General features: G+C 44.1%; 1 protein-coding gene across 1 annotated transcript in view; it reads left to right on the top strand.

Moving 5' to 3' along the window:
- Positions 1 to 22,164, top strand: part of LOC144784164 (serum paraoxonase/arylesterase 2-like) — a 106,175-nt gene extending 84,011 nt beyond the window's left edge. The window contains exons 7-8 of the mRNA XM_078662837.1: positions 7,471 to 7,599; positions 21,489 to 22,164. Of these exons, the coding sequence (XP_078518963.1) occupies positions 7,471 to 7,599; positions 21,489 to 21,668 (309 nt within the window). The 3' untranslated portion in view covers positions 21,669 to 22,164. The remainder of the gene's footprint in view (positions 1 to 7,470; positions 7,600 to 21,488) is intronic.
- Positions 22,165 to 24,757: the final 2,593 nt, after the last annotated feature.

Below are 24,757 nucleotides of genomic sequence, written 5' to 3' on the forward strand. Positions count from 1 at the left end.
AACAAAAATATCGAAGTCAAAAATATAGGAATCCTATCCCTAACAAGGTAAGTACAAATATATCGAAAAAAATATATAGAATGACAAAATTATCGTTTTTTGTAAAATATCGTTTTTTTTAATTAAATAAAAATCTAATATTAACAAAATAATACTTATAAATGTAATAAACATATTTAAAAATGTACTATATTATTTAAAAGTAATACATAATGTAATACAAATTAATATTAATAAATATATAATACATAATATATTTTTCATTAATATTAACTATAAATTAATTATTTTCATAACTTATAAAAAATAAAAAATAATAAACTACTAATACATTTATATACATAAAATAATCACATAAATAACAATTAATAACAACATAATACTAATAAAAAAGCTAAATACATTTTAGATAGTGTATGAGTAAAAATTACTATTCCCACTCCAGAGAGTGCAACAGTAGGGAAAGTGTTGGATAGCGTAGGGGTAACAATTACTATTCCAACTCCAGAGAGTGCAACAGTAGGGAAAGTGTTGGATAGCGTAGGGGTAACAATTACTATTCCAACTCCAGAGAGTGCAACAGTAGGGAAAGTGTTGGATAGCGTAGGGGTAACAATTACTATTCCAACTCCAGAGAGTGCAACAGTAGGGAAAGTGTTGGATAGCGTAGGGGTAACAAATACTATTCCAACTCCAGAGAGTGCAACAGTAGGGAAAGTGTTGGATCGCGTAGGGGTAACAATTACTATTCCAACTCTAGAGAGTGCAACAGTAGGGAAAGTGTTGGATAGCGTAGGGGTAACAATTACTATTCCAACTCCAGAGAGTGCAACAGTGGGGAAAGTGTTGGATAGCGTAGGGGTAACAATTACTATTCCAACTCCAGAGAGTGCAACAGTAGGGAAAGTGTTGGATAGCGTAGGATTAAAAATTACAATCCCAACTCCAGAGAGTGCACCAGTAGGGAAAGTGTTGGATAGCGTAGGAGTAACAATTACTATTCCAACTCCAGAGAGTGCAACAGTAGGGAAAGTGTTGGATAGCGTAGGGGTAACAAATACTATTCCAACTCCAGAGAGTGCAACAGTAAGGAAAGTGTCGGATCGCGTAGGGGTAACAATTACTATTCCAACTCCAGAGAGTGCAACAGTAGGGAAAGTGTTGGATAGCGTAGAGGTAAAAATTACTATTCCCACTCCAGAGAGTGCAACAGTAGGGAAAGTGTTGGATAGCGTAGGGGTTGAAATAACATACTTATAAAAAATAGTTCATTATTACTTAATTACATTAAAATTAGTTCCCACCATATTCCCCTATAAACACACAACCCACAACAGAACACATTTATCAATTAATGAATTATTTAACAATAATTATCAATTAATTACAAATAATTCTCAATTAATTAATTAATAATTCCTACTAATTAATAATTAATTTAACATAATTAAATTACTTCCCACCCTATTCCCCTATAAACCCACAACCCGCTACAGTACTAAAAGACAACATTTAATTAAATTACAATAAAAATAAATTATTAAACATAATAAATACTATATAATATACACAAAATTTATTTAAAAATCGATATTAGTAACATCGAAATTATTTACTTCGATATTACTGACATCAATATTTAAAACTTCGATATTACTAATATCGATATTAAGAGTGTCGATATTACTTACCTTCTATATTATGTCCCTTCGATATTTAAACTTCGATATAATTGTATGTAGAAATTTAAAAATCGATATTTTGTCTGTGTACCGTGCTCATTATTAAAATGTTTAAAAAAAAAGAAAAAGAAAGAGCGCGGTGTCCCTGAAGCGGGCGCTGCACTCATTATTAAAATTTAAAAAAAGATAATAATAAACAGAGCGTAGTGTCCCTGAAGCGGACGCCATGCTGAGTATTAAAGTTTTAAAAATTACATTTCATCTGAGCGCTCAGCATGCAAATACAACAAAAAAAGCAGTTGCCATTGTCCCCATTAGTGTCAATAAACAAAATAGTGCTCACCCACTAGATAAAGCAGAACATGCAATGAGCCAAGTAAAAGGTCCAATCCTTATGGGCGGTAACAAATGGAGACAAAGAGTTACCCAGGAGGGACTTACAAGCCTCATAATGAATCAGATGCCAGCGTTTACGAAAGATAATGACACAAGCCAATTAAAACTATGGGCGGAGAGTGGGCGGGGCTACCACTGCATTCTCTATTACAGCATGCCTCGCAGAGCGAGCAGCACATTCGGGCTACCGCTAGGATCGACGTAAAAAACAATTAGATACACCCCAAGTCAAGCAAGTGGATGAAGAGTGCCAAATGAAAGCAGCTTGCTCTGCCTCTTGCAATGGGTCAATACCCAATGTCATTCATAAACACACTCAAGTATATCAGTTCTGGACCAAAGGGACATTTGTCAGTCATTAGTCATATACATTATAAGTCAATACAATAGGCAACATGGAAATAATTCTTAAAGTTTTTTCTGGTTCTCTGTGCAGAACATAAATGTCATATTATTGGCTTCAGTCACGCTGTTCACTCCCAATGCCAGGGTGATTGTGTTTATTCAACACACATTAACTTCTCATTAAGCAGACACACTGTCACACCTTAAACATTGGCGGCCCAACCATATCTTTATGGAAAGCCTGCGTTTAACAACTTTAACCCGGCCCCCCTTCCCCCCCCAGCCCTGCCTATCCTCTGCATTTGGCAGTTTACACATGGAAAACTAATGAGAACACACAAAATAAGCAAGATAATATACATTTAGGATGCATTTACAAAGGTATTTTGAGGTCACTAGGCCTTCAAGGAGGGACGTGAAATGGGTGTCCCTCTCCTATTTAGGATTCACAATGGAGTGTATCAACAGCTTTAAAATCTATTCACCAGTTATCGACATCCACATAAGGTGAGATCTAGTTTGGAAAGAGGACAATGTTTCTTTGGGATGGATTCTGCTTTGTCAATCGTGTCAACAGCCTCAGATCAAGCGGTCAATTGGTTCCCTAAAGTATTTCCGAATGAGAAACATTTATTTTTTTAAAACAGTTGCACCTGTTACTTTAGTGGACTTATCCTGCTTTAAAAAATATATGGCAAATTCAGGAATATATGACGTCACAACGCAAACAATTACAATTCATGACTTTACAACCCAGTTTTTACATTGCAACTACCATTACAATGCATGATTTTACAACACATGCCATTACAACGCATTTTAGAAACAACCATTACAACGCATACCATTACAATGCATACCATTACTACGCATACCATTACAACGCATAGTACTTTTGGGGTAAGTGTTGGATTGTTTAGGGGTAAAAATTACTCTTCCCATTCCAGTGAGTGCAACAGTAGAGTAAGTGTGTATAGTGTAGGGGTTAAAATTACTCTTCCCACTCCAGTGAGTGTAACAGCACGGTAAGTGTTGGATAGTGTAAGGGTAAAAATACTATCCCCATGTACCCCAAAACCCATACCCACCCTAATAATGCATTGTAATTGCATGCGTTGTAATGGTAAGCGTTGTAATGGCATGCGTTGTAGTGACATGCGCTGTAATGGCATGCGTTGTAATGGCATGCAAGGTAAGGGCCGTTGCGTTGTAACAGCTGCATTGTAAAGGCAGTGCGGTGAAATGATTGCATTTTAATGGTTGTTTCCCAAAATTCAGGGATGAGGTCTTCTATACCTTGCAAACCACCATGCCTGCCTTCACAGCCAATCACAACGGTCGGTAATTGTGACATACCTATCAATATTCATAAGCCACACCATTCTGAGAACACCTGCAAATAAACAATTTGTAATCAGTGGCATAGCAGGGCACCATTTTGAGAACACCTGCAAATAAACAATTTGTAATCAGTGGCGTAGCGGGGGTGTGTGCGAGTTTTGGGGGCGGGAGCCTCCCCCGCTCTTCAATCGGCCGCAAAGGGTGGCAAATGCAAAAAAAACACCAGCAACCTCCCGCTTGAAGGTGCCGCAGCAGGGCGGCAAACACAGGGACCGCCATGGGTGGCCTAAGTGCATGCTACACCACTGTTTTTAATGCATCCTTTTGACTAATAGGTCACAATACAAATTGCATTTCCATTCGCAAATCAGATGGGGCCAGATTTACAAAGCTTTTTCAAGCTAACAAACAGCCCGATTCGCAGAATTAGGCCGTATACGCCCTGTAAAAAGCAGTTTTACATGTAAAAAGCCCTATTTCCCATTCGGTACGCTACTACCGAATTGCAAATTGGGTTTGCGCGTCGTTATTAGGAAGGGCCGTGCCAAGGGCGTCCCGAGTCGTACTGGTATGTAGGAATGATTTGTGACTTGGAATGCAGTTTCAAAACATTCTCCATTGGTGGGAACCCATTCGCAAATGGTAAGGGGTCCCCAGGGGTGACCTACCCCATTGTGAATGTGGGCGCCAACATTTTTTAAGAGTTGGCAGTGGTCACACGGACTACTGAATACTCTTAAAAAATGAAAAGGAAACTTCATTTTTCATTTTTAAATGCACCCTGTTTTCCTTTAAGGTAAACGGGATGCATTTCAAAATACAAAACTGCTGTGTTTAAAAAGCACTCAGACATGGTGGTTTACTGTCCCCCCAAAAAGCCGCCGTCCTTGTGAGTGCCAGCCATTTCCAATGAGTCGCAAACTGCAACCTGCCTCATGAGTAATAAGCACACTGTTGTACATAGTTGTTTGCGATTTCCTGATAGCGAATCACAAAAATTCACTATTAGGAAATCACAAACGAGACAGGCGTGGCCTGCACAGGTAGGAGCGGTGGACCGGGGACAGGGTGGGGTAGAGGGAGTCGACAGACGATGGGATAGGTTAACTTAAATAAAAAATAAATAAAACCAGTTACCTAGCGCTGGCTCCATCTCAGACTTGGTACGCACAACATAGGTGGTTTTATTATTTTTTTCAGTTTAATTTTACGTATCCCATTGTCTGTCGACTACCCTCGCCCCGCCCCACCACCTCATGGCTCTTAGTTGTGCAAGCCACGCCTGAAAACGAAGTCTATGTACATCTGGCCATTGGTATGCAATTTGCACATCCCTACTTTGCAAGCTGGATTCATACATGAAGCCCTTTGTGTTATAATCTTTTCACTTTTTTTGCACTATTTAGTTTACAGTTTCCTATATGATAAACTTAATTTTTATCATATGTTCTGCTGCACAAGAGGCTTTACGTGCGTTATACATAGAAAGTTCTACAACTGGACTCAACTCTGTAACCAAGAGAGATGTAGACTGAATTGTAAGAGATGGGTGGTAGTGGCAAACACTTGCCCTGTACAAACGGCTTTTTTCAGAATGCAAGATCAAGCCACTACATTTGTAAAGGGGCTGCCGCTCAGGATGCAGCCAGGCTATAGTGACAGGGGTTTTTCCTATCTCAGGTATTGTATTTGTTCATGAATGTCTGCTTGGATGGTTTAATGACCTGCTCACATTGAAGCTCCTGCTGCATGCAAACCTCTCAGGCACAATGCTTTTCACGGGAAATCTGTAGAGGAAAGGAAGAACAGAAGAGCGGGACCTGGATTTTTCCTAATTCAACCCCATCTTTTCTTCAAATGACTCACCTTTGGCCCATTACTGCTCAAGTCAATGACTTGATAGCCAATATCAAATTCTTACAAAATATTTCCAAGTACACCCTTGTTGCTTCCAGCTGTATAATTAGCTAGGTGGTATAGTTCAAGCCTTTGTTATTGTAGACCAGATGTACTAAGCATGTTAGCGGTAGGAAGCCTTCTGATTCAGTGTTTGCAACTGTTACAATGTTTTTTTGACTGTACGAAAGCCATTTTAGGAGTGGGTAAACTTTTACCCTCTCTTAAAATGGCTTTGCAAATGGATACCAAATTGCAATTTGAAAGGAGCTTGTTTTAGACATACCTTTGAAATTGTCACTCCGTATGTGATGTATCATTGTTAAGGCTCCCAGTTTTCCATTTTTACTGATTTTTAAAGATAAATACAGACAGAAAACAATATGTTTTCTGCCTGTATTTATATTTAAAAGCGGAAAAATACAGAAAAGTGTGCTTGTGAGTGACTTTCCATGCTGTCCTTCAAGAATTCCAGGCCAACAGCTGAGCAGATAGAAAGTATGTTGAGTTAAAAAACAGGATGAGATTTTCTTAAATACAGGCATTAGTTAACATATATTTGTATATAATGCTATATTTCCATATGCGTTTTGTTATATTTGGCTGCCTAATTTGCGAAAACTCGAAGGCATCGAAGTATGAGTGCATGTTTAACACTTAAATAAATGTGGATATATACCATTTTACAACTCTGTTTATTCTCAAGACTCAAAATAAATATGGATAAATACCAATAGGTTGACCAAAAAATAAATATGGATAGAGACGGAAATGTTAAAAAAATATATACCATAAAACCAGGACGTCTATCATTGTTTTGTGACTGAAATCCGGTTGCAAAACTTTGAAAAAACTGTGTTTCTGAGCTGGGATGGTACTGCATTAACCAAAGGGATTGGTTCTCATGGTGACCTCCTTTCTTTTTGTGAATCTTAAAAAAAGTTTGTTTGGGAATTGCAGTGGCAAACTTTAAAAAAGGAAAACATTTTTGTAAATAAAGCTCGTTTCCTTTAAAAAAAAAGGGAAACATCATTAACAACGAAGGCAGTACTACGCGTAACGTTTACAACGAGGCACTTACCACGTAAACGTCTTTCCAACGCGTATGCCTTCAACGATCGTATTTACCACGAAAAAAAAAAACGAAGGATTAAATAGGGGGGTTGGGGGGGGTCTCCCCCCCCATAAAAAAACGATCCCGCCGTGCCGAAAAAAACAGTGTCATAAGAGAGGAAGCGGAATAAACTTCCGCTTCCTCTTTATGACGTAAGAACGACGTGGCAAAGAAGATGAGGGGAAAACGAATTCCGTGGTAACGCATGCGTGGAAAAGGCATGCGTTGCAACGGAATTCGTGGTAACGACATATAACCAAAAAAAAAACGTCCTGCATTTAAAATAAAAGTTTCTTTTATTGGGAGGCTGTCACAGAAATGGTGGTCTGTTGACTCCAGCAGGCCACCATCCCTGTTCTGCCTCCAATTGAAGTGATTTGCAATTTGCAAGCTACCTCCTGTTTATTAATTAGGTAGGCCAGTCTGTGTCGTCTCCAAATCTTTTTTGTATGTACTGACCTATACATACTAAGGGTGGTTCTCAAATAAACTTTCTAACTGCAAAAATACTGCTTACAAAGTGTGACCAATATCAGTGACCAGAAAGTATGTTCACCTAGTCCAATATTTCTATTGCAAATGGCAAAAACAGCATCAGAAGAAGGTAGAACAATGTCTGGTAATTGCATCAAAAATAATCTGTGCAAATGTTTTTTGCTTGTTTGAATAATTGTAGTTCTTTTTTTCTTTTATAAGGAGTTGCAAATTGACAAATTACTAGATAATTTATGCCTTGATCCAAAAACAGGAGATGTTTGGATGGCATGTCATATTGATCTATCGAGAGTCCTTCATTATGACCCCAAAAATCCTCCTGGATCCGTGGTTAGTTTGTAAACTATTTATAAATATTATAATTGTTTTTGTTGTTATTTGTCATATGTAACATGTTGTTGTGAACTGAAAACTGTCACGTTAATGTACATTATATGTTAAGATATGGTATGCTATGTTATGATACCTTATGATTTGTATAGTGCACCAATCACGTAGGAGGGTGTACAGGTGATTGGGCAAGTATTTAGGTGTGTGGTCTCCAAGTTGCTTATACGAAGAGCCAGATCTTCAGCTTCTTGTTAACCTCAACAAGTGAGGAGGAGGCTCCGATTTGTAGCGGTAGGTCAATCCCTGTCTTGGGTGCGATGTAGGAGAATGAACAACCTCCAGTTTTGCTTTTGAGGATGCAGGGAGTGTGTGCTAGTGAGAGTGAGGCAGAGCGAAGGTGTCTAGTGGGTTGGTAAAAGTGTATGTAGCTGCTCAGGTATTCTGGTCCTGTGGTGTGAATGGCTTTGTATGTGTGCGTGAGAAGTTTGAAATGGTGCAGTTGTGAATGGGTAGCCAGTGTAGTGTCCTAAGGTGCAGTGTAATGTGGGTGCGGCATGGGATGTGAAGTAAGAGTCTTGCAGCAGTGTTCTGGATGGTCTGGAGTCAGTGTTGGCATTGTTTGGAGATTCCACCTTAGAGAGTTTTAACAGCCTGCTGGTGATGAGTGCTTCAGCGACAGTCCATCTGGTGCTCTGAGGCAACCATATGAAGATCTTTCGCACTAAGCACAGGATGTGGATGCAGGAAATGCACACTGCATTGACTTGAGCCATCATGTTGAGCTTGTCGTTCTAGGATGATCCCTAGATTTCTAGCGTGGTCTGTGGGTGTGTGTTGGCCCTAACTCCGAAAGCCACCAGCCAGATCCACATGGGGATGTCTTGTTACCGAGGACCTGTACTTCCATCTTGCTGGAGTTGCGCTTCAGGCAGCTGATTCACATCTAGCCTTCTACCGTGGTCATGCAGTTGGTTAAGTTGGTTCTGATGGTGAATGTCTTGTCTGTTAGGAAGAGGATGAGTTAGGTGTCAATGGAGTAGGACATGACGGTGATGTCTTGTGATTGAATGATGTTATGTTCCAGCTGGCTAGCTTGTTTGATCTACTATGCTTGCTGGGTTTGATGGGTGCAAGGGCCTCCTCAACATAGAGAGGAAGTTGAAGTGTTCTATAACACTGAAGCCAGTACCGCTGTAATTTAGGACTACTTGTATGGTGGTATGGAATGAAATGGGTGTTTTCAGCGGTGTGTGTTTGGTGATCTTGATTTGAAAGTCTAACGGGCCTTTGTCATAAAGAGCGCTGGGTAGTACAAATTGTACATATTATGCTGACCTCTAATGGCTAGCAGTGTAACTCTTTCTTCTATATATAATTACTATTTTGTTATGCTATTTTATTTCTTGTATTGTTGGTGGGATCTTAAAAGTGTTCTCTCTGGTATACAGTTTAGATACCATATAAGTTATGGTAAATTAAGAGGAAGTATTGTGTTCTCCTGTTTATGGATGACTTCACATGAGTGCGTGGGCATAGTTTATGCAGCTATCACTTAAATTTCTTTCCATTTCATTCACTTCCATCTCAATTATATTCCCAAACAATTGAAACCATGCACCTCCCTGATGATGCACCATAAGTAAAGCATGCGTTAGTAACAGAGTGATTGAACAAAGTATTGTAATGTCATCAATTCTACAGGGATTGGCAATGCTGTCTCCCATGTGCAAAGTGGTCTCTAATTTCATTTCTTAAGTTTCTTTCTGATTGCTTGCACTAACTTGCTTTATGCTTGGTTTCGCAGACATTTTAAACTGACTCCTTCGGTGCTTTCATCAAATATATGTCTGTAAACATACGTCGAATGCATACATTTGCTTCAGGGCAGGGCTGGGAATGTGGGAGTCCTTTTCAACGTATTAAACGTATCTCTTTTTAATATCCCAAGTCAACACCAAGTTAACATTCATTAGAAGTCAAGCACCCATGCTTTGGAGAGATAGCCCACTACTTCAAACTAAACAGTAAATACTGTTGAGGATAAATATTGGCTCTTCTGGACTTCTTCTTCATTATCTATTCAATCCCCCAAACATTGCATAAACATGCTGTGTTTTCTACAGCCTACCGAGATGTGCCTTAAAATCAAGAAAAAGTATCACATCATACCAGGCTGAAAGGCATCCTTTGGCTCTAAGTAGAGAAAGTGATTACAATTAAAACTATTAAAACTGTTCACAAGGTCTACTGAAATACTGGCCTGAGGTACCTATATAAACAGTGCTGAACTACCCACCTGACAAGAATCTTTTTCTTAAATTTCTTTGAGAGGTATCAGTGAATACAGCATTCCCATAGCCCAATTTCAAACCAATAATGGCTTTGTCATTCTTCTCTAATAGAAACCAACACATCTACAATAATTTAAGATGACTGTTGAGGACAGTGATTGCGTTGCTAACTTGGCTATTCATTGATAAGTGTGAATCTAGAATACATTCGAGATTTACTACTTTTTTTCATTAAAATCAAACCATGATTAGCTCACTTGAAAGTCCTTAAATGTACATTGACCGTTTTTTTAGAAAGTGACAATAGCCGATAGCCAGAAGCTCAGTCTGACTTTCCTTAAATCTAAGCAGATTGAGATATATCCAAGATTATATTTTGGTACTTTCTCATCTGTGTGTGCGCCCTTACCAAGGTCCTGTAAGAGATGTAATACCAGTTGGACATAATCAGCAGAATCCTGGAATTTGACACTTAAATCCCCTAGTCATTCATTTATTATCTGGGCATGTACATTAAATAAAAGAGATTAGTGACCATATTTACCCCATATCTCATTGTCATCTCATTTACCATTTGACTCATCAATACATAAAAACAAAATTAGTCTGAGGTTACTTGTGTTCCCTTCTAGAAGGGGGCCCCACTTGGCTGTTCAGGATGGACTGTTCCCACAAGGACCAGGGTCAGTATTGATTTGTATAGGGTAACACAGGGGCCAAACAACAATGGGTTGGAATGGTAGCCCAAACTATTGTTGGTGATTAGACTATTTGCAAGCATTCCCATCAACCTTTGAGTGTTTTCAGTAAACACTTTAGCCTTCCTGTTACACAAAAATGTGTTTAATCATCAATTTAGAGTGTCATCATAAAGCCCTGTATCATGGTCAGCTTCTCTCTTTCCGAGTCTCCTTTCTGACACTCAGTTTGCATCTAGGTATGCCACGTACTTTCTTTGTCAGTACCTGACAATGGTTTTCTATCCTTAGTGGCACCGTCAGTGCCTAATAGTGCCATATTTCATCCAACTACTTTGGCTTGCCCTTCCTTCAATCATGTCTTTCCAACCTCTTCCAAGAGCATTGCTCCCACTCAAGTCAAATTCCTTTAACGGGACACCGATATCAACTGTTATTGGTGCATATAAACTCTGGGACTCTTGTGGTCGCAATACATACTCAACACCAGATGGAGCCCACATCAATAAACGTTTAAAAGAATGCCTTGAAAGTGTGTCCTGCCCCTCTGCTCTTCACAAAAAGAATGGTAGTGAAGGTGAGTGGTCTAAGCATACCTGCACTACTTGTCACCAAACTCAGTCAACGTTTTCCAATTATCTCCCCTCCCATAATGAATGCAAGATGAGGGAGGAACTTTTATGAGTCTGTTTGCCTTTTGCAGTGACCATAACATTTTCTTTAATGTGCTTCTGGTATTTTAACCAAAGTACCTAGATCGCTACAAAGGTGTTTCCAGCATATGCAATGCTTTTCCTCCAAACATGCATTCCATTTTGACTAGACCCAGTGTTTCCATCTTATGAACAGATTTCTGTCTATTTTATTCCATTTTGTAGAAATGCTTTGTAAGTCTCTCATTGCTTCTTTTTGCCAATGGCTAATGGCTAAGACTGACATCATGTCACCAGCAGACCCGGCCGATTCAAATATGTCACACACCGAGTAGGTATTATTGTCAGGTCGGAGATTTATAAGATATCTTTTTCACTGGTTTTTATAAAGATACATTGTGCCTCTTTTAGGCGTGCAGTAATGGAAGTGCTTCCCTTGCCTCAGAATGTCTTTCCCTAGATAGCTGCTATTAACTCTTACACAACTATGGCAACTTATTACTGGGCTTTGCAGCAATTGAATTCTCCTTTCCTCTCTTGTCTCATGGAAAGACCACTGCTCCTTGTAAGAACAGCTGAAATTGAAATACTTGCAATTATGACTCAAATTTATGAAAGGTCCAAACCTTTCATGATCCACCAGTACCATATCCACAGATTTAGTTTGTAGGAGAGGGAGATAAGATTACATTTGAAACCGAACCTGCATCGCAGATGTCAGGTTCACAAGTTTAGGTAGACGCAGTCCATGCAGGTAACGGGGGTGGGGCGGTGGGGCCGAGTAAGGGGGAATTTCGAGGGACGATGCCGTGGGAAAATCCCCCTTTATACGGCCACCCTGTCCCACTGCTGTTACCTGCATGGATCGCGGCTGGGTTTAGGTAGACATTCTGACTTTGTAATCTTTGACAAGAACTACTGTGGCTAACATTTGATTAAAAAGTCTTTGTCCTCGTGTATCTGAGACAATAAACAGTAGGGGTGTGCAGAAACCGGAGCTGGCATGAATTGAGGACTCTGCGTTACTCTTGTAATGCGGAGTTCCAGACAAATTCCAACAATCAGCGCATAGCAGGATTTTTTCCTGCAAGCTGTAGAAATGCGAGTAAGATTTGGGAGGGAAGAAGGGGGGCAAGCAAGACCGACTACCATTTTGTGTGTGTAAAAGGCCGCTTTATTGAAACAGGTGCACATCACATTTATTAAAACTGGCAACCGCCTCACAAAATTAAAATCTCTCTAAACATCAAGTTACCTGACCCCTTAGGTTTTTCTCCCCCCACCCCTACGATCCCCACATGATAAAATCCCCCCACCCTGCAATATTCAAATATACAATTCAATTTCATCCTAATAGTATCCAATTTTCTCCCGTACATCCTAACTCAAAAACCTGCCAAGACCTTCAGACCTATCTGCCTTCTTGCAACTGTAACTAAGTACCCTCTAATGTAACTCCCAAACTGTTTACCCTTTCCCCGCTCCTGTTCCCCAACTCCCCAAACATAACGATAAAGAACCGAACTCCAGCCAAACTTGGCCAACATCAAAAACAACTCAGCCAGCACCTATTCCAAGCGACAAACTACATTAAAAAACCCCTGTGCACCTGTCCCAAAAACAGGCTCCCTAACAAAATAGACTTGGCTAAAAACCCTCCCACAAAAACCCAAAGCCCAGGGAGGGTGGACGGGGACAAAAACTGAACTGCTGCTCCCAGCCACCAGGTCTCAGTACCTAAAATGGTGGCTGGTGAAACGCGGGCGCACCTAAATACCCCTTGGGCTGCCTACCTCACAATTGGGCTGCTTATGGGCTATGCCCAGGCAGCCCAAGAGCGACAAAATGGCCGCTCCCTACTTCGCCCCCCTTCCCTCTCCCAAATCTGCCCGGGGGCAGACCTCGCGGCTCGGCTGCCCCCAAATCCCCCTTGGTGTCCCATAGTGCCATTTTCGAACACTGGAAGTTGCAGGCATTCACAGGCAGTTACGTTCCGAGGGCTGCTTCTTGAGTAGATTTGTTGCCACTCAGGTAGATTATTTACTAGAGCAGCAGCAAGATTAATTAGAATGGCTGCGTGGCTTTGCACACTGCATGGAGCCGTTTGCACTGATTTACTACCAGCAACTGTGTTCTGTTACAATGTCCAATACTTGGTTATCTGTCATCTTTTAAATGTAAATGATTTGGTTGTAAATAGGGCTATTGTCCTACAGAAGGATTTCTGTCAGCAACGATATTGGTCGGAATAAGGAATCTATTCATTGACTATAGCGACAATAGACTAAACCATGGAGGTAGTGATCTGCTAGACACAGTCTAGTGTTCCACCATATACCCTATGTAACCGGCCACTCCCCGAGGGCTGGCCTCTACACCCACCCCACACACATCCATCACATGTGTCACCAGTCAGGTGACCCTGCCAATAAAAGGGAGCGGGCACTCGTGCCCTCTGCCAGTTCTGGGTACCCCAAGTATGTGCCCATGTACTTTGTATGTCTGCATGAAGCCCTAGGGCCCTACACTTTCAATGGCAACAAGTAGGTCAGCCCCGTGTGTGAGGGTGCAGCAGCCATGAACTTTGATGAGGGGGAAGTGTAGCGTGTGCCGAAGGCACACCTGGCAATGCTAGACCCGGTGGGTGAGAATGAAGGTGTCTGTAAAGGAATGACCCTGCAGCAGTGGACTGCCATGAGCCAGCTCCAGCACACCAAATAGGGGTGTCCCTGAAGCAAGGAGAGAGAGCTGGCTGAGTACCCCACCTGCAGCCGTGTATCCTGGTAATGTGGGGAGAGGAGCACCTGTTCTAGAGATGAGTGACAAGACTGATCCCGCACTAGTGCTGGTTACCGGGCCTGAGGAAATGAGTTCGCAGGCTCAAGGAGGAGCTGCCGGCCAGCGGGAGCCGTCCCGTCATGTTGAGTCTGGAGCAACATCTGATCCCTACCATGTGGGGAGGACAGAGGCGCCCCCCTACAGGTGAATGCTGTCCCCTGCCTCTGCAGCACCGCAGGCCTACAACGTTGCACCCACAGGGAAGTGGCCGAAGTGCCTGCAGGAGGGGCCTGTAATGTTGGAGGGCCCTAGGCCCACATATGGAATAATTGACCACACAGACACGGGTAGTGGTATACTGGAACTGGCCCAGGGCATGTGCGCCCGGCCCCTTTTATTAATAGAGTCACCTGACCAGTGAAGCCTGTGGTGGGTGGGTGTAAGGTGCGGGTTAGCACTAGGCAAACACTAGAACGTGTCCAGCCAGACACTACATCCCTCCCAAACTTTAATGAAAAGAAACAAACAAAAGTCCAAACTGTAAGAAAACAAATAAACAATACACAGCGCCAAATGAGTCTCTTCAGGCTGTCAGCCAGGCAGCGCTGGAGCTTTGGACCTCAGGGTCTGGATGATTTTGTCCGCCTTGGTGATGTATTTCAGAACGGCCTGGTCTCGCGGTGTTGGAGTCTATTTACAAAGTTCAATTATCGGTGCATCTGGAGAGGTAGTGGAGTTCACTCTGGAGATCTTGCAGGCGCTCAGGTTCCGGTGGATGACAAACTTGCAGTTGTTGGAGATGATTTCGGTGTGGGAGGCCTTTCCCTGGAGGCGTCGTGCTTGATGGTCTTCCTCGCTCCTGAAAGCTGAGCAACTTCAGACTTGCCTCTCTCACTTGGACTCCTCTCTCACTGGAGCATCCTGGAGGGCCTTCCTGCCGGGCTGCCATGGGACTGTGTGGACTGGGCGGGCTTTGTGTAAGCCGCACAAAGGGGTCGCTGTGGAACTGCCAACAGGACTCACAGCAAAGTCACTCATGTAGCCGCAAATGGTGGTGTCTACGTCAGGACTCAGGTTCTGTGCCTTCCTCTGATGGTCTTTGGGTGACCAGTCTTTGACTTTGACCTCCATGCTTCCCATGCCTGTTGTGGAGCTGCTGCTGACGCATCTCTCCCATTCACATTCCCCTCTCATAGGAACTCCATTGAGGCCCTTGCCCCAGGATTGCCACGTGACCGCCTGGGCTTAGCGCGCCTTTGTGTAGGCCGTGCTGAGGGGTCGCTGTGGAACTCCCAACAGGGCCACGGCTAAGTCTTGGTAACCCCAAGGGCGGATATTCCAATGGTCGGTTATGCTCTACTTCTGCAGGCTTCAGGTTGACTTGGGCACAGAGAAGGCTCCTGGGTGGCTCGCCTCGAACTCTGGTTGTCTGGAGTGTGGGGATCCACTCTGGTGGTGCGATGCTCCTGGGTGATGATGCACCTGGATGACGATGACAAAACAGTTATTTTCCTTCAGTTGGGCAAAGAGGCGGTGATCTATGGTCTTGGGTGACCTTGCAGAGTGAGGAGGACTAGAGGGACTTCGAAGCCCGTGTCTTCGTCTTGCTGCGGCTGTTCTTCACCTGTGGCATCTACGGTGAGGAGCAGGTATAATAGCACTATTTACAACCAAATCATTTACATTTACATGATGACAGATAACGAGGTATTATTCCTCCTCGTAGGGGGTGCCCTAGACACGGGCAACACTCTCCCCCTTTTTCCAATCTGATGGGCTGCTGCACACATTGGCACAGCCCCCTCGTTGCCACTGTAACGTTGGTTGGCCCTAGGCCCACATATTGGCATAAATTACCACACAGACATGGGTACTGGTATACTGGAACTGGCCCAGGGCACGTGCACCCTGCCCCTTTTATTAACAGGGTCACCTGACCGGTGAAGCCTGTGGTGGGTGGGTGTAAGGTGTGGGCTAGCACTGGGCAAACATTAGAACGTGTCCAGCCAGACACTGCAGGGCCCCAACAGAGGTTAACATTGTAGTTAGTACCACCCTACATAGTGAGCCCTACTTCTGAATCTCCAGCCACTGCGTGACCCATGATTGCAGAAACTGCTGCTGTGGGAAAATCAGTGAAGGGATCCCCGACAGCCGCCTGGCAGGTTGAGAGCTGCAGTCTGCCTACAGTATGAGGGCAACAACAGAGCCACCTAGCAGTTAGTTTGAAGCACCGCACCCAGAGATGTGGACAAATAACCGGTAAGCGGCCCCTGAAGTGAATGAGCACTCATACCGCCTATGTCGCTCCTGTATATGTGAAAACCCTGTGCCAGCACTAAATGTGGTGTGTCTGCCTATGCAACGCCCCTGTGTGATTTAGCTGCACTCACCGTCTGGTTGGCATGGAGGCTAAGACAGATGCTGCACCTGAAGAAAATAGCACACGCCGCATTAGAGAGGCTACCTAGACTGCCACTGTGGGGAAGAAGTACATGCAGCGCTTCCATTAGTGTATCCCTGTCCCAACATTGGGCACCTGGTCAGATGGAGATGATTGAGGCAGCAGACTAGCAGAGAGACAATAAACAGCATCAAGGAAGGTACCATCAGAGAGAGGGAGGGAGTGATGAGGCCTGGAACCTCCGTAAAGCTGTAGTCACACCTAGTGGCCATAAGTGGTTGTTGCACCAGTTTCAAGCAAACACTGGCCAGAGAAACAGCAAGCGGTGCTGAGAAAGCTGATGTGGCCCTCAGTTGATGTGGTGGGAGCATCAACTGGCATGAACTGCTACCAAGTATTTGTACTACAGAAAGAGACTGGCCAAGGCTGTACCTCACGCCCCTGGTGGGCTGCCAAGTTCCTTGAAGGGGAGAGACACTGAACTCCTATAGAGAGGTGGAAAAAAAGTACATGAAGGGAGCCCTTTTGCGTTCCAATACACTGTTCCAGCACAGAATCAGTGGGAGAAAATTGCTCCACACAACCCCTGTTGTCTGCCTGTTAGTGTGGAGGAGAGAGAGAGAGAGACTGTGTACCCCCCAGCAGGGAACCCCAAGTAGTCCAAAGCTGCCCCTGCCAAGAAATCTGGGCAGAGGAGTTGGCCTAATGGCTAGGGCGGACAATCTCAAATCTGGGGAGCCTGGTTCGAGTCTCAGCACAGTTGCGCAACATTCTGTGAATCTGGGCAAATCACTTAATCTCCCAATGCCTAACAAAAAAATGAATACGTCCTCAGGTAACTAAACTGGTACTTGTGTAAAGCGCTCTGATACCCGATCCCTTCGGGACAAACCTGTGCTATATAAAACTCTGTTAACAAAAAAAAAGACAAAAAATAAAAAGCTGCCAAGAGGACAGTTAAAGCGAACTGACTGAAACCAAAGACAGCTCCCACAAAAAAGAAATGAAGTAGAGCAGCAGAGGTGGGTGTTAACCCATGCAAGGCACTGCTCATCAGCCTGTGAGTACTACCTGTGTGCTGTGTACCATGAGAAGACTGAGTGTACGTTGGCCTAAGAGAAGAGGCTCATGAAGAAGCTTCCGAAGCGAGAGCACCAGGCAAGTCAACCGAGCAGCAGAGGGCACCTATGGAGGAAGACTGAAAGCACGTGGTCAGAGGGGCATAGAGGACCACACTGGGAAAGCTTACAGCAGGGGAGGAGCCCTGGAGAGAAAGGGACCTCTGATAGTAAGAAGCAGAGGCCCCACCAGTCAGACACTCCAGCACAGAATGGCCACCATTGGCCCACCGAATGTGTGACACTGAGTGACTCACCTTGCCATAGCACACCCGCACTTGGGCAGGACCAAGTGCCACAATGGCGTAGCCATAAGGTGCAAGCTGTCCATCCTTGTGCAAAGAAGAGGCAAAGGAAGATAGGTGACGCTCGAGCCAGGGAGTGGAGCACCAAGAAGATCCATGAGTAAAGGGACAGGACTTGTGCGAGGTCCATGAGGAAAAAGAAGACCTGTGAGAAGTCCACGTAGAGAGGAGACATGTCCTACCAACACGAAAAGAGTCAGATCCTACAGAGAGTACAGGAAGAAACCAGGGAGTTCCCTGTGAAGAGAAGGTCACAGTAAGAGGCCCGGTCAGGATATAGAGGAGAAGAGAATCAGTCCTAGGAGAAGGATGTGACCAGAGAGGTCCATTGGAGTGCACTATTATTTAGAGGCCTGGTCAAAAGTGAGAAAAGTGTGGCAAGATGCCAAATTGTGGAAAAGCAAAAGGAAGAAGAGTGTGGCAAGAAGTCATAATGTCAAGTCACGAAGAAGAGGAAAGAGGAGAAGAAAATTGGCATGATGCCACATCACACTTTATTGCAATGAGCAGAAGAGTGGGGCATGAGGCCACAGTACCACATAGCAAAGTAGAACATAAAAGAAAAGTCTTCAAATAGTGTGACAGACTTGTCACACAGAAGATTACTGACAGCTATCAGTAATTGTCATCGCTGTCAAGTGCATCACTAGAACCACCTAAGTAGCACTGCCTATCCAGCGTGAAGCACTATGTCTGAGAAACACCTAGCGAGTAACAAGGTGTCCCTGGTGTTATGGGAGGCTGGCCACCTAGAACTTTCTGGCCACCTAGAACCTAGCCAGTGAACCTGAAGCCTGAGGAAGAGAGCATTCTCAACTGTTTGTACCATCCACCTTTAGGGTTGCAAGAGAGATATTGTTGTGGTCCTGTTCAGACTTCCTCGGTGACCTTGGTCGTGGGGTCTATAAGAGGCTCTGAACAATCCACACAGGCCAGTGGCAAACCAGGGGCAAGGCCTCAGGGGAATTCTGGTGAGAGGGGAATCCCAACACAAGAGATGCATCTACAGCAGATCCACAATAGGCACCAGGAAGCACTGAATTCGCAGACAGAGACTGGTCACCCTAAGACTATCTGATGAAGGCACTGCATCAGAGTCCTGATGGCCAGAGCATACGGACCCTGAAACAACCACCCTTTGTGGCTACATGAGCGACTTGAATGTGGTCCTGTTGGCAGTGCCTCAGTGATCTCTTTGTGCAGCCTAGGAGACGAACCGCACAGTCCACACAGTCTGGTGGCAGCCCTGCAGAAAAGGCCTCAAGGAAAGTCCTGTGAGAGAGGAGTGCTGGCACAAAAGGGAAGTCTGAAACTCATCCACCATGGGGTACCAAGAAGCACCACGGCCGTTGAGGAAGAATCTCAACCACCGCACTGTCGTCCTCTATATTTGCAGGTTAGCCATCCATGGAGACAGGGCTTTTTCAAAGATAACTCTGCAGTGGACTGCAACACTGCTCCTGATGCACTATCCCAGTGAACTTGTAAATAAACACCAGCACCTCGAGACCAGGCAGGACAGAGCAACAGTGCCCATGCAGACTGCATGAAGAGACTAAGTGATGTTTTGTTTTGTTGTTTGTTCTTTCCCATAGGTTGGACTTTATTTTTTTTTAAATTTTCAATAAAGTTTGGGAGGAATTTAGTGATCTGCTGGACATGGTCTTATGTTATGGCATATACCCTTTTTAACCAGCCACTCCCCAAGGGCTGACCTCTACACCCAACCCATACCCATCCATCACAGGTGTCACCAGTCAGGTGAACCTGCCAATAAAAGGGGCCGGCATGCCCTGGGCCAGTTCTATTTACCCCAAATATGTGTCTGTGTCCTTTGTATGAATGCATGATGGCCCGGAGATTTTTGTCCTGATAATTTCAAGGCCTGGCACACTTGTAATTGTGAATTGCATTATTTCACCTGCAGTTAACATTCCTGTCGGAAATAACTTAACTTGTAATGAGAGACAATATGGTAACATAACATATTATTAATTGATTAAAGTGGATAAATTAGAATAGATCTATCACATATTACCAAAGGAGGGCAGGATTCTCAAACCATCCACATTGCTGTAAGATAAATATGCATAATTCCCAATAAATACATAATAAAATAAAAAACTGAGGTGGGTTTCATTGTCCTTGGTTCCTTTAGCTTCAACACAGCTTTGGGAGCTGCATGGCATACGAGGGCCAACATTGCAGGCTTTGGCATGGGCACCTTGCCCCCCCTCCTTCAAGATTTTGTTCACTGTAGCACTGTTCACTGTAGCATTTGTTCACTTTATCACGTTTATTTGGAAAATTGTATTATTGCAGTTCGTGGCCTTTTAGCGCGGAGAATTGCAACCACTCAGCTTTACATCCTCAGATCAGATATGGCTAACTATAATTGTCTGTCCATCAACTGTTGTTTTTGCATTTGTCATCCCGAGTGGGACTGGTATGCTCAGACGTGAGTCCCGTGCTCTTCATGCCACTGGATTCAAGCTATCCAGGCTGATGAGGGCTGAAAGCCCGAAACTGGTCCTTGGATGCTTATTTCCAGTCCAGGGAGGACCTGGCTTGGCAGTTCGGGCTGGACTGTTCCCATGGGTCACAGGGTCAAGACTGATTGGCATATGGCTGGGTTCAAACTGGAATGGCATGGTGAGCAAAATAACGATGGATTTAGGCCCAGATCTCTGTACTGGGGTGAATGTATGACATTATACTGCATTTTGTCCATCAACTGTTGTTTTTGCATTTGTCACCCCGAGTGGGACCGATATGCTCAGACGTGAGTCCCGTGCTTTCCATGCCACTGGAATCAAGTTATCCAGGCTGATGAGGGCTAAAAGCCTGAAACCGGTCCTTGGATGCTTGTTTCCAGTCCAGGGAGGACCTGGCTTGGCAGTTCGGGCTGGACTGTTCTCATGGGGCACAGGGTCAAGACTGATTTGCATATGGCTGGGTTCAAACTGGAATGGCATGGTGAGCAAAAAAACGATAGATTTAGGCCCAGATCTCTGTACTGGGGTGAATGTATGACATTGTTCTGCATTCTGTCCATCAACTGTTGTTTTTGCATTTGTCACCCCGAATGGGACGAGTATGCTGCTCAGACGTGAGTCCCGTGCTCTCCATGCCACTGGAATCAAGCTATCCAGGCTGATGAGGGCTGAAAGCCCGAAACTGGTCCTTGGATGCTTGTTTCGAGTCCACGGAGGACCTGGCTTGGCAGTTTGGGCTGGACTGTTCCCATGGGGCACAGGGTCAAGACTGATTTGCATATGGCTGGGTTCGAACTGGAATGGCATGGTGAGCAAAAAAACGATGGATTTAGGCCCAGATCTCTGTACTGGGGTGAATGTATGACATTGTTCTGCATTCTGTCCATCAACTGTTGTTTTTGCACATAACTATAATTGCCTGCACAGCTGTGGCAATGTATGTTGAGGGTATATAGGGCTATCAGCCAGGCAATTATAAGGTTTCCCAGTAAGCTTCAAAATTATCCCAAAAAGGTTTCAACTGACTAAAGCTGTACACACTAAAATATCAGCATGATGGAAAGAGGAATATCATACTTGATGTGGAATACCATTTGCCATATGCAGCGCTAAAATCCTGCTAAATTCAATATTTTCTTATTTTTAGGTGCTTCGTCTGCAGAATATTCTTTCAGAAAATCCTGTTTTAACTCAGGTGTATTTCGATAATGGTTCCACGCTGCAGGGATCCTCAGTTGCCTGTGTCCATGATGGGAGGCTAATTGTGGGCTCAGTGTTCCACAAAGCAATTTACTGCAACCTGAACAACAACGCTACTGTGAACTGAACAGGATCTGCTGTGTCCAGACTACACTACTGCTATGAGCTCAAATGTCTGCGACCCACATTGCACCTCTGCTATGACCACTACCAGACTTTTTATCTGAACTGGACTACCCCCTCTGTTGTGGCTTGGAATAAACATCTGGTGCGAGTTTTCTGGATTTCTATGGTGACCCATCGAAGACCTCTACAATGACTTGCACTAGATCGTCTCTTGAAACTAGGCAAGACCTGTGATGTAAAATGAGCTAGACATACGTAGGCTACATAATTGCAGTGGCTTGTACCAGACACCTTCTATGAGACATGGACTAGGCCTCTGTGTTCAGATTCACTTGAACTGTGCTGATAGCTGGTTGAGACCTCTGCCTTGAAATGGTTACTCTATGAGTCTGTAAAGATTTGTCATATTTGGGATACAGTTTCATAGCAACTCAATGAATCAACCAACTCAATGCCTGATGAATTACCTGAATGTTGTGAATAAATGGCTAATAATTTTTCAGGTTCCTGTGTTGCATGTACATAATCAAGATATGTTGAGTTAATTGCATTCACAGAGATGCATGGGGAGCGTTCTTGCAAAGAGGCAATAACTTTTGAGGTATTTTGATCCATCCTGATTGTGCATGCGGATGAACATTTTTCTCAACATTTTCCAAATAATTCCCCTTCCACACTCCCACATGAAAACATACCTGTGGCCTATATGTGTTACATTTGAATTGAGTGCCCCACAAACCTGATTTAGGCACAAACACATATCTGCGTCCAAATTTGGATTCTAAGGTTTTCAGTACTTATCGCGCTTACTGGTTTCTGCCCACATATTTTTTTCCAGGTAACACCTGGTGGACTTTGTGCAGGCAAGCACAGCACCATTACAAGCATTTATAAACAGTGAAAACATTTGTATGACTACGCTATTGGCCATTTCGAGGCACAAAACCTGGTATGCTGCAGTAATAATGTGTCTGGTAAATAGCATACCCAGCGCTGTGTGTACTTAACGGGTCTAGTTGTACCTCCTGAAATGCAGTGTGAGATGCAATGAGAACCCCTTGAATTTATGGAAGATGCAGTTAATCAGCAAATTAACCACTGGTGGTGTTAGATTTCGGGGTCTCTAGTTGGCACAGGTAGGTACTTGTGACAAATAGGGACCCTGGCCTCTAGTCAGGGTAAGAAGGATACACTCTTTAGATAACCCCTGCTCACCCCCTTGGTATCTTGGCAAAAGCAGTCAGGCTTATCAAAGGCAATGTGTAAAGTATTTGTACCAACACTCACAGTAACACAGTGAAAACACCACAAACTGACTCCACAACAGTTTAGAAAAATAAAGGCATTTGATCTCAACTACACAAGACCAAAATGACAAAAATCCAAAATACACAGTTCAAAAATATGGTTTCAAAAGAGTTCTAAGGTTGCGTAAAAATAATCAACAGTTGCGTCACGTTTTAGCCAACAGTACCTTTAGATGCGACAAAAGTTCCAAGTGAAAGCTGCAGCTTTGAAAAACAAGCGATGCGTCACTCCTGAGGTCCTGGGGAGGCGATGCGACAACTCAGCTGGACGCAGCGGGGGTGTTGCAAAGAATCTGGTCTGTATGGGGAGGGAGGCGATACCTTGTATGGATTCCGGTGTGCAGGTTTCGTAGGAACCGTCTCGCAAAAGGTACGATGCGACGATCTTTGGGACGGCGACGATCTCAGGTGCGGCGGCGATGCGCGGCGCAGCGTCGATCTCCTCTCGCGGCCCCTCTATGCGATGGCTCTGCGATGACACTCGCAGTGACATGATGTGGTCCGCAAGCAAGCGGTGCGACGATCTCACCCAGCGACAACATGCTCTGCGACGATACTCTCAGCGATGGTAATCTTCCCACAACAGAGCGATGCGTTCCGCAAGCGAAGGATGCATCGGTTCTTGCAGAAGCAACAGGCGCTGCGTAGATCTCGATCTTCGCGGTGGCGGGAATTTCCTCGCACTCTCGGGGATGCGCTCCGCAAGCGAGCGATGCGTGAAACTTTGCAGATTGTCTTCAGTTTCTTCTTGTCCAGCTTCTAACAACAGGTACAACTTCCAGAGGCACCACAACTGGCCCAAGCACTTTAGGAAGGACAGAACTCTCTCAGTAGAGTTCAGAGGGGAAGCTGGGGGTGAAGTCCTTTTGTTCCTGGGACTTCTTAACAGGGAGCCAGCTCTACTCAGGCCCTTGGAGATCTCTTCAGGCAAGGGGACACAGCACAAAGCAAAGTCCTTCCCCTCTCCTTGGCAGCAAAGCAACTGCAGGTCAGCCCACAAACACACAGCAGAACAGTCCTTCCTCTTCAGTCTTCCAGCTTTCTCCTTGGCAGAGGTTCCTTCTTGATTCCAGGAGGATCTAATGTTCTGTAGTCTGGGTTCCTATACTTATACCCCTAAAAGTATTTGTTCCCTTTGTGCAGGAGGGCTCTGAGTCCGGTCTGAACCAGTACTGGGTGTTCCTTGAGCACTTTGTTTTCCTGGCCTCCAGCCGCGGCCCGTGTAGGGAGTTCCGTGGGGCAGGCAGGCAGGGCAGGGGAGGGGCAGGGTGGGGGAGTGATAAACACCGGAATATGGATGATTTCAGGTAAGTAAACAATTGAATTATTAAAACGAATTTCGTTCCGTGCCCTGCATTGCAAAATGCGATGAAGGGCGCGCTACAAAATCATGGCATACTCAGTGCACTTTGCTAGGGACGTCCTGGTAACACAAATATGCCAATCGTGGATAACCAATCACAATAACACAGAGAGCATGTAGTAATCTAATTTATCTTAGTACATCCTCTCAGACAGCTGCTCAGCAAGGATGAATGAGTAGTGTGTGTAGAATGATAGAATGCCTGATGACAGTATGTTTGGAATGTGTGAGAGTGCTTGCTTGTAAGGGAGAATGACAGATGGAGAGAGTGGGCTGAGCAGCAGTCATGCAGCTCCTGGTGGGATTCCCTTTATCAACTAAGATACCTTCATAAGATCAACTATGGAGCAACCTATGGATTATAAATAAACCTCTACATGATTATACCACTTGGCTACACCTTGTCATCTATCCAGATCT

Source organism: Lissotriton helveticus, chromosome 10, assembly GCF_964261635.1.
Source record: "Lissotriton helveticus chromosome 10, aLisHel1.1, whole genome shotgun sequence".
NCBI lineage: Eukaryota > Metazoa > Chordata > Amphibia > Caudata > Salamandridae > Lissotriton > Lissotriton helveticus.